Source organism: Manacus candei, unplaced genomic scaffold, assembly GCF_025592945.1.
Source record: "Manacus candei isolate 608988 ecotype Guabito, Panama unplaced genomic scaffold, ASM2559294v1 h1tg000124l, whole genome shotgun sequence".
NCBI lineage: Eukaryota > Metazoa > Chordata > Aves > Passeriformes > Pipridae > Manacus > Manacus candei.
This window is the reverse complement of record NW_026138172.1, coordinates 2,221,407-2,236,540: the sequence shown is the minus strand read 5'-3', so window position 1 is coordinate 2,236,540 and position 15,134 is coordinate 2,221,407. Positions and strand designations below refer to the sequence as shown.

The window sequence follows — 15,134 nt, the reverse complement described above, 5'->3', positions numbered from 1 at the left end:
GGATAGCAAGAAAAAGCAAACTGTTATTCCTAGAGCTGGAAAGTTAATGTTTATCATTCCCAAGATTTAGACCTTTGCTAATGTATAACTTAATTCAGATAGTTACCAATATATGTAGAAGACTAATGCTAAGGATCAAGAAATTTGTGCTGCAATGAAACAAATTTCTATTTTTTTCTAGATTTCAAAGTACAAAGGACCATTTTGCAGGCTCTCTATGCATCTATGGAATCACCTTCTGACTGCTCATCAGAGAACTTGAAAAATTAGGGGGGTAATTACATCAGGCAATGAGGTACTCTAAGCATTTATTGTTAAAAACAGAACTACTCATCAGATGATTGAAATTAACATTTATTTCAGCTGTCAGATTTGATTAATCTCTAACAACATCATTCTTATTCAACTTTGGACACCTCAGAAGCAGCCAGATTAAAGCAACACAGCTCTACTCAGGTCAGCAGCCATGAGATTTTTGCCCCTGAGAGGATGGGCCTGAGATACTCAGCAAGAACTTCAAACAGCCACAGAATTAGATGTCAAATACAGTGCTTTGGTTCCCTAGCTCAGGAGGTGGCATTTTTTCACATTTTTGTACAGATCACTAGAAACAAACATCATCCCTACTATCTAAAGGACCCAAAGCAGTTATGTTTCTACAAAAAGGTCTCTTAAGCTCAATTTTCAAGCTTGCTATTTGGTTTTGATTTTATTGACACCTCCTACTAGGATAACATATCTTCTCTAAGCTTGCATGGATCACCAACATCAGAATTCCAATACTGGATGTATCAACCATGGAGACCTGGGAAGTGCTGCAACCCATCGAACAGGTTTGCTTTCACTCAAAACATCTTCTTAAACAGTAACATCACTAGTTTTCAACCAGCCTAATGGGTTTTGCCAAGCAACCACTTTATTTACTTTATTTAAACTTGATGCAGACGTGGTACAGATTGATGCAAGAGAAGTTTCTCTAAGGGCTCAAGGGTAGGAACTCTCTTCTCCTGAGACAATACGTGCCCTTCCCACACAGTGAAGGGAGTTTTGAAGAGAGTATGGCCTAAAGTAAAGGTTACTCTCACCAGAGAACATCTGGTCCAGCAGAGTGGATTTCAGAAGAATCTATTGCTCATATTACAGAAAAAAAAAAACCTCAAAACATTACCTCACATTTCATGTTTAATAATCAACACAGCAGCTTAGAAGTTTAAAAAATGACCAGTTACTGGCTTTGAAAGAAAGGTTTACTGCAGGACTGACTTCTTTAGCCCATAAGACCTGTTGAAGGTAAAGAAAACTTTGCCTTTTGGCAGCTTGACAAAGTCAAACTTAAGTCTGCAAAGTGCTCTACATGAAACTGTTGTCGTCATCAAAGGATACTGTCATTAACTGCTACATGAAAGCCACATTTTCACTTATTTTGCAAGCTGAGAAGGTTCATAGTGTGTACATATATATATATATGTATATATACACCCCCTTTGGCTAAATTCTACTCTTGGAAGTATTTTTGTCTAATCATTGACTGCTTTTGTGGGTCTAGGATGAAAATTTGTTGCACTAGTTAAGTGAAAAGCAAAGGCCATGCTGTTTTGGAAAGCTCACACGCCAAAGGAAGTGTAACACACACAAAGACTTACCTGCTTACACTTCTGCTAAAAGACAAGATAAATAATTATGCTAAGTATATCTAATGTTGATGTAGGTGCACATCAAGCAAATACAGTGTTAATATCTTATTGTTTGCAATAGAATTAGCAGTTTAAAACCAAGATCCATAAATATGCCATGCTCTGTGCTCCTCCAATGAAGGTCACATTTTGAATAATTAAATACTACATTTCTGCTCAAAAATCAGGACAACTCTTAAATGAATCCTACTAGGTAGAACTGCACACAGAAAATGAGATGATCACTGAAAGAGGTGAAAATTGGCAAGTTTGACTTTAGAACCATAAAGCTACATGATATGATGTTTTGATTTAATTTTTACATGGCACCTTTTAATTTTATATTACATCTATAACTTTTGGCCTTATATATTCTGTACATTTGAGGTTTATTACAAATATTCAGAAATTAAAAATTATGCATACTTTATCTATGGTCAGCCTTAGAACATAAAAATCATTACTTTAGCAATATTCAGTTGCAAGATCATTCTGTTGACATCCACATCATTAGAAATTAATGATTTAATAGTGTATTACTTTAAATCTCTCCCTACTTTAGGTGTTTTTTTTGCATTTGTGCATTTGGTGAGCTTTCTGCTATTCTTTTTCTTACTTTCCCCACAAGAGAGAAATGAACTATATGAACTAAAACCACAGGTATAGTTTGCAAGGTGCACTACACAAAACAACATAAAATACCTCAATTTTTTTCATGCACTAAACAGTAGAAATAAGATTAGAACTGGTTTTTTTATGTAAAACCCTGTGTTTGTACCACAATGATTAAAAACAAAAAAACCAAAGCCAAACCAAAACCAACCAATTCGAATAGAAAAATTTATAATTCTGATCTGAAAGCAGATCCAAAATATAGCATGTTGGGAAACTAAAAGCACCAGGATATCCAGTAGGAAAGCAGAGTATTGTTACTATAGATGTAGCAGACACATCATCTGTATGAGTTACCTGGAGAGAAAGTAACCATATGATGTGAAAGAAAACATCTTGAAACCAATCATTCTGTACATTGCTTTCAAATTCATCCTGAACACCATTGTTGATATTTTTCCCTATCCGAAGGCAAGCAACAATTTTTGTTGTTTCTTTTCTTTCCTTCAGTCTCAGATATTTACTTGAGCTGACTCAAGAGCTCTACACACCATCATCATTTGTACCAGTTTCTGCATGTGAGATAAAGTATTAGTATGATACCTGGATGCTCTGGTACATCCAGGCCTTGCTCTGTTTTAATGCTCTGCTTTACATTTGAAATTTACTCTAGAATCCTCATCCCCAAAACTGGACATGTACATTACAGGGCAAAAGAGTGAAGGTCACTCAAGATCCTGCCAAAACACAATATGGAGGTGTCCTGCATGAAGATACTATCATATTTATTTCAAGAAATACATATTTGCTAAATTAAGTAAAAGCAACAATTCAGCAACTGCAGTGAAGTACCTGATAACGGGCATTTTCTGTCCTGGATAATTTAGAGACCTGCAGCATCTCCTCAATAATTTTACTTTCATATTTGTGAAACATTGTTTCCTTAAAAGTGCACCTGCTTTATAAAAATATTACACATCATGTAGCCTTTCTATTTTCAGGTTGTATCTACAAACGATGACTTAATTTATGTTTTCAATCAATTCATATTAGAAGTGCTTTAGAGCTTAAACTGATGCAGAACTCTACAAAGTATAAAACTACCTGCAAAGCTCAATCTCAGGAACTCTGTCAGCTACCTTAAAATGTAAAACAATAAAGACATAGAGCTGTGTGCACGGTGCTGATTCTTCCAAGTGTCTTGAATACTTCTGTTAACCTTGAGGCTAAACTTGCATTTTGTAGAAATGTTCACGTTTATTTAAATAAGATTAAACTCGTAATCACTTCAAGTGCAGCCAGCCAAAGAATAATACTTTTATTTAGTGACAAGTCTCCCTCACTATTCATGAGCATTTATATTATCAATTAAAGAGCTGCTGTTCCACTTACTGTGCCACATCGGATACAGCTGGCAGGGGAGACTCTTCCGATACAAGGTCAATGTCATCAGTGAAACTGTTGGCCCGTGACATGTCTTGGGTGTTCCCTTCTAAACGTCCTTTCACTGCACAAAGAATTCAAAGAAATCACAGTACATTAGGGAGACAACATACACAAGCTCTTCCCATGGCTTGAGATACTGTGCAGCAGATTAAAGAAATGGCTCTAATATGAGACATGTTTCTTTTTCATCAGAATCAGTAAAGTCAATGCTTACAGTGTATGCCATACAAAAATACATATGTGCATATATACAGTTCAAACACAGAGGAACCTCTTACAGGAAAGGCTTGTCTTCTTGAGGGCTGTCTCCCTGTGAACACAAATTCACTGTATCCACAAATATCAACGTGGGCATACCGATAGAAACAATCAGCCTTCCATTTCCTCACTGCCATTTGATACATATGCTTTAATTTCCCTAGAACCATTCTTTAAAATGTTATTGCTATGATCATATAAACAGAGTACTTGAAACTTCAGTGCTGTTTGGTCACTATATTTGAGAGCATTCAAAAATTCTCCCAGGAACCAGGGAAGAGCCTCAGGTGTTTGAATGCAGTTGGCTCCGCAGGATAACCATGATGGATACAAGGCTGTGGTGCAGCCCAGCTTATGTTCCAAGCATAGCAAGGGTACAAGTTTCATTACAGGTTTGGAAAACATATGATGGCCAATTAATGGAGTTCGCTCAGAAACTGCAAAAGTCAGAGAAGTGCAGCCAGCCCTGTAACTGATAAAACCTGATGTTTTATAAAGCTCTAGCCTCAAAACTCATTTCCCTCAAGGGCTGACTTCACCATAAATGTGCAGTAAACACGTGCCCACCTTTCTGAGTTCAGCTGCATCAATATTCAAAAGCCATTTCTGCTTTAAGGTATCTTCAATGTCTTTTCCTGTATTTACTTCATTCAAAGGCTATTACGGATATCTAGCTTAAGTTGGTGTGATCTAAAATAGCAATTTTAGTCATGATTACTAGTGATACTAACACTTGCTAAGGAAGCTACCTATAAATTTTAATCCTTGAAAGCTTGGCAGATACAGTTATAAGCTGGCAGAGTATCTCGGAAAATGGATAGGATGGCACATATAAATTCAAGGGGGGGGAAAAAATGTTTGTGTGTTGGAGGAATCACTAAAAGTGTCAACAAGTAAAGCCTAAGTAGTGTCACTTGCATAGGCTGTGATGGGAAAGAAGAAGAAAACAACCCATATGGCAGAAATAAAAAAGTTTGCCTCCTAGAAAACAAAATCGTTTAAGTTAAAATCTCAAGTTACTTCCAGAACAACACTTTGGCTGGACTGCATTCAAGCTAAATACTAAAAACCATACAACATCAGAGCTTACTATTGGAAGAGACATAATGTAAGTGGCAAGCAGTGAAAATTAAGTCTGTGGAGTGGAATTATCAAATAGCATAACTGAACACTGCTAAAGGACATAAAGTTACAAGACTATTTTATTTATATCTGCTGCATTTAATCACAAATAAACTATGTGTTTACCAAAACTTCCTGGCACTGGGAACATGAACTTCTGTGCTTTTCCAGCATGACTGAAACACTTTGTCTGTTCTAGAGGAGCTTTATTTTGTGAGACCTGCCAGTTCTGCCCCTGTTCTGATAAGACATTTTTCCTGTAAGAAGTGTAGTCTTATTTTCAGACAAGGTCTTGAAATATATAGATCCAATATCTGACATATTGCTTTGGGAAGCACCAGTCTCTAAAGAAGTAACATGGCACATGATCACATCTGCAAAATTAAACTGGGGGAGTTTGGGCTTCAACTACACTAAGGTTTACCTCACAGAAAGCTTGCAGAATTTGAGAGTCAGCTGAGGCATAGTTAAGTTACTGTGCCTATATAAGGCACATCAAATTAAAAGAAAAACTCTGTGTTGCTATCAATTCCTACTACACAATGAATTGTTGAAAGGGTAGGAGAAGGACCTATTAAATTCATGGCAATTTGCCTTCTTTATAGCACAGGAGAGATATTAAAATTACTGCAATGCATTTGTCATGATAAGTAGTAGGATTTTATTTTAGTTTTGTCATTTTAAAGGTTTGGTCCATATTGCTTTATCAAGCTTCTCTCTGACTCATCACACTGCTGTTTGCAATCTGCATACATGGGCCCTTAAAAACCAGAAACCCCTGATTGTTTACATTTGGCTTGCTAATTCCTTTTCTGAGAAGTGTTCACAATGGCTCTTGCTCCACACCATGGCAGTTGTGAGAAAGGGGGGACAACAGCAACGAGTTCTGAAACCTTCACTTCCTCCTGATTCCCGTGTGCTGTGCTGAGCAGCTCTGCTGTTTCCGTAGGGTGCACCTGGAACCTGCTTTTCTGACCATGGACCTTCTGAGAGATGTGGAATATCATTAACAACCTCAACCAGTGCTTGGTTACCCACACAAGCAGGGAAAGTTCTGTTCTGTCTTTATATAAGGCAAAAGCATTCAAGTTTTCTCTTTGGTGAAGACCTTGCTGTGATTATCTGTGATGCTCTCATCCCACAAGTAGTACACATACAATTCATTCCTACAAGCATTTGGAGAAAGACAGTTGTGGGGTTATATACTTTATACGAACAGGAGTTCTGTAACACATACTCCATAGTTCATTTTATCAGTTGAATGTGTATTTAAGTCCATAAAACAGTACCTGGGTCATGTCTCAAAGACTGCCTCACTGCTTCCTCTCTCCCCTCCCACACTTTCATGGCCAGATCTGTGGACAGAACAATTTTTGCCATTTTGCTTACAGATTAGATTTCTCTCAAAACCTGTCTCCAGCTTACATAAGTATTAAGAGAAAGAAGAGCTACTCACAGAAGTGCTGCTCTTAAACGTCAAGTTAAAGTAGAAATCACAGCTCATAATATTTGGATGGTGATATTAATAAGATTTCCTAATGCTCTCAGAGCCACTTGACTCAATTCAGAGTAAGTTCAGGCTTGTCTTTTGTGAAGTATTAAACCACCACAAGAGAATACCTGTTTTATCCTTGTAACCCTAATAAAAGTTATTTAATGCTGAATCCCATCATGCTTTTATCACTGGTTAATTCTATGTGTTTCTGTTTTAAGATATTAACTCATTAATAATGTTTTCGGTCCATAAATTAACATTAATGGTAAATGCATGTAATATGTTCCCTTTTCTAAATATCTTCTGTCCTGAAAGTGACTGTTTTAGTTGTGAGCAGTTTTCTTATCTGAAACACTCTTTCCAGAACCAACTTGGTTTTCGGAGTTAACTCACTTTCCCTGAGTGACCTTCCAAAAATCATTTAGACAGCAATGTACAGTCATAAATCAAAATTCCCAAAAATCACACTAAAAGGAACATTTTTTTTCCTAATGTCAAGAAGCCATAAGCTCCTGAGCAATAAAGTGATTCATAATAATCATTCATGATAATGCTTTGAGGAAATACGGAGCATTAAAATACACTCAACACATGGCAGCGATGCTTTCCAGAAATAAAATTCAAAGTCGTAAGGTCCAGCTACTACATATGGTAAGTTTGTAACAGCTGCAGCTCAAGCCAGAACAACTATATCTTCCCTCTCTATATTTATTTTAATAAGCTTTCTTTTTCCAAACTGACTTTATGGAAATTAATGCCTAATGTTTGTGCTGCAGAACAGTAATCAGGGGAGGCAAGGAAAAGTGAAGAGGCAAGAGAAGAGGAGCCACCCTTCTTTCCACGTGTTACTACTCACAATATGAAGAAGCTGTACCTATTTCATTATAAAATATATAATGTTTTCTGAGCATGAACAGTTGGAAATACAGAATGGCATCTACTACAGTACAAAAACTAGTGAATGCCATGACCCAAGTAATCCCTGAAGCAGCTCAACTAATCAAATGAAACAGTCAAAAGAAAGCTAAGTTTCATATACCTCTAATTTCAGTGTCAGTTTCTAAAATGGTAAAATCTTATAATAAACACATCAAAACACAACCCAGAGATGTTTTAGTAATGATGTTTGGCCTTATCTAACCTTAGATTCCTTATCTATATTACACTAACTCCCGTCTTTGCAGTATGGGGAAAAAGAGTTCCCAGTATACAACTGCAACAGAAAACAGGACTGCACATGGTTCCCATTGCCATGGTCATTCTCAAACAGGCAGTGCCTACTAAAAGTAGGACAAAATAACACAGAAGATTTTGCACTAGTCTCTTCTCAGGTAAAGAAGGCGAAAACCAGAAAAAGCAGGTCTCTTCTCCTGCAAATAATTCCAACCTACTCTTTTTATTACAAGTTTTTTCATCTTCACAAGAAAGAACACCCAATTCAGCAAATTGAAAGGTGACTTGTCCCATTCAGACACAGTCTACTTTATAAAAGTCTGCAGAGTACTGCAGTGGTTGCTTACATTATATAGAAGAGTACCTGCAGTTGCTCCTCCCAGGAGTACAAACACCAACAAATTTGAACAAAAGGAGATATCTGCAAATTAAACCCGGAAAACACAGGCACACATATAGAAAACGACAGTAAATTTGAGACAGTTCTACATAAAACAGTTCCTGTCACAAGAATATCTACTCCTCAAATTGTTAAGTAATAAATCACATGAAAACAACACAAAGTACCTGATGTCAGGGGAGAGCTCACACAGCAGATGGATAAACTAAACCTGTGTCCACAGCAGTAGAAAAATTCAAGTATAGAGAATGTTGGTGAGGATATAACCCTGCTAGATGAAATGGGGGATAGGGGGAGGCCTTCTCTGTTTATCTTGGGGTTTTGTTTGTAACCAAGGTAAAACATCCAAGTTTAAGAGACCAAAAACAAATGCCACTGTTTTCCTTCAGTCTTTTCATCACTTTCAGATCAGAACCTGTCAAAACAATCTCTTTCACAATGCCAGGCTGCACTACTCAATGTAACAAATATATATGAAGTAAACATGTGATTTGATTTCATATGTAAGGCTGCACCTCAACAGAAAATCCTTGGGATGATTATGCTTCCTTTATCCAAAAGGAGGAACTACCTGTGAGGTCACAGCATTATGTCTCGTTGGCTTTCTTGTGGCAGGAACTCAGATCACCTCACTTAAAAATACTCACAGTATTTTTAAAGCTGTAGAGAGGCAAACTGCTCTCAGTCTAGGCCCCAAACATTTCCAAATCCTTACTTTTCTCAGAAAAAAAATTGGAAACTTAGCTTAAGAAGCCCAAGGGGCTTGTAAGTGTCTGGCACCTGACCACCAGCCCGATTTTAAAAACCTCTTCATCTGGCTCTTATTATTATACATCTCAGCAGGCAAATGGCCTTCAAGCTCACCTGAGGAGTCATGTTGAAGAATATGGCAAAACATATCATCAGCATAGACTGAATCACTTCTTTACAAAGTTATGAAAGCTTTGCTCCATTTCTGTTGTGGAGCTACAGTAGTGATAGGAGTGTACTACTCTAAATAAAGCAAGGATATTTTTATTTTAGGTTTCTGTAGAACTGCTACAAATCTGAGCATCTGAAGCTGGATTTTAAATCCTTACTATATACTCATTTGTAAATCATCTGCAAATGCCAGATACTCAGATTGTCCCATGCACAACGCTTAGAGCTACAAGTGCCCAATATAGTTAAAAAAGCCAAGCCACTTTCTCTACCTAATTTTAGGCAGCTAAATGTATTGTCATTAGAGATGCGGCTGATACTGCAATTCTTGTATATTCTCCTGAATTTGATTTTGTTCCCAGAAGACCTGCAGAATCAGACCAGAATGAACTAAGCAGTGGTTTGCTAGCAGAACAGAAATAAAAGAGCACCTGAAAAAGTGAATTGAGGAATAAGAATAAATTTGTATTTGCTGCAAACATGTTGCTAACTATATGCAAAAAGTGCTGTACACTATAACTGCTGCAAGTGTTTTAGATAAACTTCAACATCTGGCTTCCTGTGTATCTGATTTGAAACAATCAGCACTCAAAATGCACTAATGCTGACTTTATTTGTTGTACATTCTTTTGTTTAGATAAGCCTGCAGGCCAAATTACATACTGACTTACACCCCATGGAACTCAATCACTCATTACATGTCTAATGGGACAGCACAAAGATGTACATGAATACCAACACATCATTCAAAATCACAAAGGCATGTAGTACTGGAAAACATGCAGAGAGAAAACAATGAAACATACTTTAGAATGCATATGAGGATGCTGATATCTACCCAATTGCCTGAACATCCTTTTCAGACCTACCAAACAAGAAGGATGTAACACATTGACCAAAAACAAAAGTACCAAAACAAAAAAACAAATCCACAAAACCAACATTTTCTACAGCATCATAAATTATATCTCTACTTTACAATAAGTACATACAGCACTTCTTTAAATGAAGTGTATCAGCCTAAAGCATATAGCTGAATATTTTGTACAAAATTACTTGTAGAGTGAGCAAGTGTCCATACTGCTGAATCTGTGCAGTGTTGGGCATTAACTGACAAGCAGATTTGTTGATAGATTCAGAAAGTGGTCAGGGACCAATTGCACAAAGAGCTGCAAGTATCTCCTCATGCACAGATAGGACCTGTCAGAAGAGAATTGGAGATTAATGGAGCACAGTAGAGAAGCCTGCAGTGCTGGTGCCACTCACTATCTGTTCAGATAGCAAGCTGTGTTCTCCAATGGGCACAGTTCACTCTCTTTCAAAACCAGTAAGCACAGATTTTCCTTGCCAATTTAATCCGAGCAAATTTATTATTTTAGAATGTCTATTGACTGTGCTGTGATTGACTGTGCTGTGATAAAAGCATTAATAAAAACATGGAACTAAATGACAAAGAAAAGCTACTAATCTAGATATTTTAACTTTTGTATTTCTGGCTGCAGTATCCCCAGGATTGTTTTTCAGTTTTCCTCATGGGAATGACTCACAATAAAAAGCCAGAGGAAGCATTTTTCAGTTCCTTGTCAGAGTACCAAGCTAAAATGTGTTCCAAGAAAAGTTCAGATGTGATTTATTTATTTTTTTTAAACATTGCTAAATGCAGCTAGCTTGAGCAAGCTGTAGTCGTGCTATAATCATTTAGTCACAGGGCCATAAAGATGAAGAGAGGGCTGGAGCAAAGGCAGGCTGAAAGAGCTGGGGCTGTTCAGCCTGAAGAAGAGAAGGCTCCAGGGAGACCTCCCTGTGGCCTTCCAGTACCTAAAGGGGCTTATAAAAAGGGAGGAAGAGAGACTTTTTATGCAGGTACATAGTGACAGAACAAGGGTCAATGGTTTAAACTGTAAGAAGGCAGGTTTAGATTAGATAATAGAAAGAAATTGTTTACAGTGAGGGTGGGGAGGCCCTGGCACAGGTTGCCCAGAGAAGCTGTGGCTGCCCCATCCCTGGAAGTGTTCAAGGTCAGCCTGGATGGGGCTCTGAGCAACTTGGGCTAGTGGAAGGTGTCCCTGCCCATGGCAGGGGGTTGGAACTGGATGACGTTTAAGGTCCATTCCAATCCAAACCATTTTGGATTTTCTACTCTGTTAGGTTGAATAAGATGGAGGGCAAAAGTTCTGTTTTAAGAGGTAGAGGCTTTAAGGGCATGTTACACATATGCATGGAAAAAGATATATGGCTGGCAGAGTTATACTTACTCCTGAAATGCCATATCCTTTCTCCTGTGAAAGGCAGAGGGGGAAGCATCCAGGCAGGTGGACCATACACCTTGTCACGTAGTAGATATTCATATTATTGTCCAACATGCACTATAGAATCATGGTTTGGGTTGGAAGGGACCAAAGACCAGGACAACAGAGAAAGAGGTAGTTTATAACTGAATCCTAGAGGCATTTCTAGGATTCCCTAGGATCCCCTCTCTTAAAATGCAGAGACTATACACCTGTACCTCAGGTAACTGAGACTGGTAACCCAGTTTTCTGTGTGGATATAGAAGTGAACAATTAGCATCTTTGTTTTAACATCTCCTCTCTCTTGGGCCCTGCTTCTGACAAAAGCAATGCCTTCTCTCTCATGAAAGCTGTTTCTTCTTAACATACACGAAAAAGTAAACTTCCAAACTTACTCTAATCTATGTGGTTGATACGGAGGGTATTAAGGGGTAAGGTCTGGCTAAGAGTTGCAAAACACATTTTCCTAGTTGTTTGGTGAAGAGAAGAATTCAGAGAAACCCACAGAGTGAATTGCACAGTAGATATAGTTCAGCAATTAAATTTTTGCCTCAAGGCAGCAGCAGGAATATTATGACAGCAGGAAAAATACAGTAGGCAAAGTTCCTACCTACCTATCTTACCTAGACCTTCCAGCCCTCAAGATTATCCTTCAAGCGAGGAGACCAGGTACCTCACCTCTTAAAACATCTCCTAGCAAAAATCTGGTTTGGAACATATTTTAACATGTTTACAATGCCAACAACTTTATGATGAACAAGAAGTCCCTGTATATCCTTCCTCTTCCATTTCTCTTTCTTTGTAGGTTTACTAGTTTAATACTACATAGTCTTGCATTAAACATTTCAATAACTGGGTAAATGTGCAGGCACAGCTTTCTGCAGAGTAGTTCCAATTCTGCCTCAGCAGCTTTCATTTGCCATTAACACTTGTTGGTTGAAACAGCACAGAATAAGTTGCTGACATCTCTAGTCAGCAGGGAGCTCCTTTTCATGTACACCTTAGGCACCAAATGCTGCCTCAACCGCTCCAGGAGGAATGTGAACAGGACACCTTTGGGAAAGCACCTTACAAGTTGTATTCAAATGATGTCAAGAAAGCAACATTTCTCAAAATTCTACAGCAAACTATTTTGACTCATTTCAACCTTGATAGCTATTTTTTCCCCCCTTTAACTAAAAACTTGCTCTGATTTTTTTTTTTGCTTATCTTACACAATCCTTGCACCCACAGCTATTTTTAACATATTTTCAAGTTGGAGATACCATCTACACCTTGTGAATATGTTCAGAGATCAGCTCTCCAAGACCGAAGTCAAGCCACCAATACTAATGTATTTAACTTGTTAAGGCCAGCCATACTTGACTGTTCATTCAGTTATTCTGAAGAACAAAACAACAGTAAGAACAGACAAGAAAAATAAGACAAAAATAGCTTTGAAATTGATCCCTCTCTGCTGCCTTTTTTTTAAAAAGGACAAGAAGAACTTGACCTTAAACTGAAACAATTAATAGTCAGTGAAATGTAATTTGGCAGCTTGTTAGCTCCACAGGGAGAGCTCTTAACACATACACACTCTTAGAATTACACATAGGGAATGTATCATGTAATATAAATATATAGAGTTACGTTCCATTATGGGATTCAGAACTGCCATTATAGTAAAAGTGTTTATTTTAACAAGGAAGTACAGTTTTAGTGTGGCTATTATAGAAAATAAACCAGTCTGAAAACATTTTTATTTTTCATGACTGTTAATGGTCAAAGTATACAAATTGCAGTGACAGTATAAATAGAAACATCTTCTGAATTGTTGCCAATGTTTTGACTCACAAGAACACAAAACTCAATTACTGTAATTACAGTGAAATATGCCACAATTATTTGCTGGTCTAATGCAGTTCTTTGTATCACACAATTGAATCCTTCTAGAAAAATTTCCCATTGACAAGCAATTAATCATGAATTCAATACATACAACCTACCTGTTCCATAATAACTAGAAAAAAACCCCTGTAAATTAAAGTAAATCCTAATACTAGAGGAAATAATTGCCCTGTTTGTCCCAAAACTCAAAACAAATTCAGCAAAAAAATCTGTAGCTGTTGACAGCACTAAATCAGAACTACTCCTAATGAAAACTCCAGCTGTTATTTCATACATTCCAGGTGAAAAGACAACATTTTATGGGATTGTTCCCTAATTCAATTACATTTGCTCTGAATACTTATTTCTTAAATGTTGAATGTGAAGATATTTTAGGTAGGGCATTAATTTCAGTAAGAGTAAGTTACAACTGTTAAAAAAGGAATTCAAAGTAGCCACTGTTACGTATACCCAATATTATAAAAATTTTGACTGACAGATATTCAGATCATAAAATTCAAACTAAAACATCTTATAGGTACAAAATCCCTTCATAATAAGTTATCTTCCCAGAAAGGCTTCAAACCAACTGATCACATCTTATTTAAAATTAAATACCTGGGGTCTTCAACCATGTACTTCTGGGTTCAATCAGTATATGCACTCATTATTATCCTTTCTCATATTGCTTATTCAAAACTTTCATTAGAAAATATTTATAATTAAGAAAACATTTAAAATATTCTAAAGAAGTTAAGCTTTTGTTGCTACAATTAAAACAAGGTTTGAATCCAATTTTTTGAAACTCAAATTATGAGAAGGCCCAGAATACTTAGAGCTTCTACACTCCCAACAGTAACCAAAAAGTTCACATGACAAGGGAACAGTGATATTTATAACCGAGATACAACTCTAAGCTGACAGACACCCTCAGCCAGAGGCATAAAGTCTTTCTTTTCTGATGACATTAGGGAAACACATTTGAATGTGTCTTGTAGCTCTCAAAGCTTAAGGTGACCTTGATTCTCCTCTGGCAACAGGCCATGACTGTGCTTTGACAGTGAGAACCACAGAGATGTCCCAAGACAAACAGCTCCACCACACGTCTCATCTTTCCCTCCACCAAAGGACCTGCACGCAAGAGGGTGAAAAAGTTCACTCTTAAGCAGACTCTGCAATTCTCAGTTTGACTGACCCACTGTCCCCATAAAATGCATCTCCACGGAACAAAGTTTTTGTGGAATAACTTGATTAGATCATCTGGATTTTTTTCAATGTAAAACATCATTGAAAATTGTTAACTTGCTTTTTTAGAGTAAACTAACAACTAGTAAACTAACTCAGTTGAAATAAGAAATCCCTCAAGACTGAACTTCTCCTGTGGGGAAAAGGCATTTCTGCCCTGGCAGACATTTTCAATCAAAAAAACTGATCTGTAAGACAGTCTTCGACAGCTCCAGAATACCATTTCCTTTTGAAAGTGTGTCAAATACTTCACAACTTCATCCCTGCCTCGAAGGGTTCTCCCTGCTCACTTCAGCTTGATTTTCCTCACAGTAGATTTCACAACTCTTTGCTGTTGCCAAAGGGCCAAGAAGGACCTGTGGGGAATCTGTGGTATTGCTACACCTGTGTCCAGCACAGAGAGCCAAGAGCACACTCCAGGCTGTATTCTGAGCATGGCCACAGGTCCTTGCCACAGGGAGGCTGGGTTTTGAAGGTAAGTAAAGGCACTTTGTCCCCAAACAATTTCTATTTTATTCACAGACTAGGTTAAAATAGAACAGATAATCCTCCCTCTACCTTTGCCTTTGGCAAATACAGGCTACATGAAGAATATTTAAGACTTCAAGTGTTCATTTAGCAATGGTTTGAAATAA

The 15,134-nt window shown here is 37.4% G+C and overlaps 2 protein-coding genes across 2 annotated transcripts in view; both read right to left on the bottom strand.

Moving 5' to 3' along the window:
- LOC127462296 (probable G-protein coupled receptor 19) overlaps positions 1-15,134 on the bottom strand; it is a 667,268-nt gene that overhangs the window by 559,062 nt on the left and 93,072 nt on the right. The window lies entirely within an intron of this gene.
- The window catches only part of LOC127462293 (potassium voltage-gated channel subfamily KQT member 1-like), a 480,876-nt gene that overhangs the window by 387,429 nt on the left and 78,313 nt on the right, over positions 1-15,134 (bottom strand). The window contains exon 11 of the mRNA XM_051770771.1: positions 3,678-3,792. Within this exon, the coding sequence (XP_051626731.1) occupies positions 3,678-3,792 (115 nt within the window). The remainder of the gene's footprint in view (positions 1-3,677; positions 3,793-15,134) is intronic.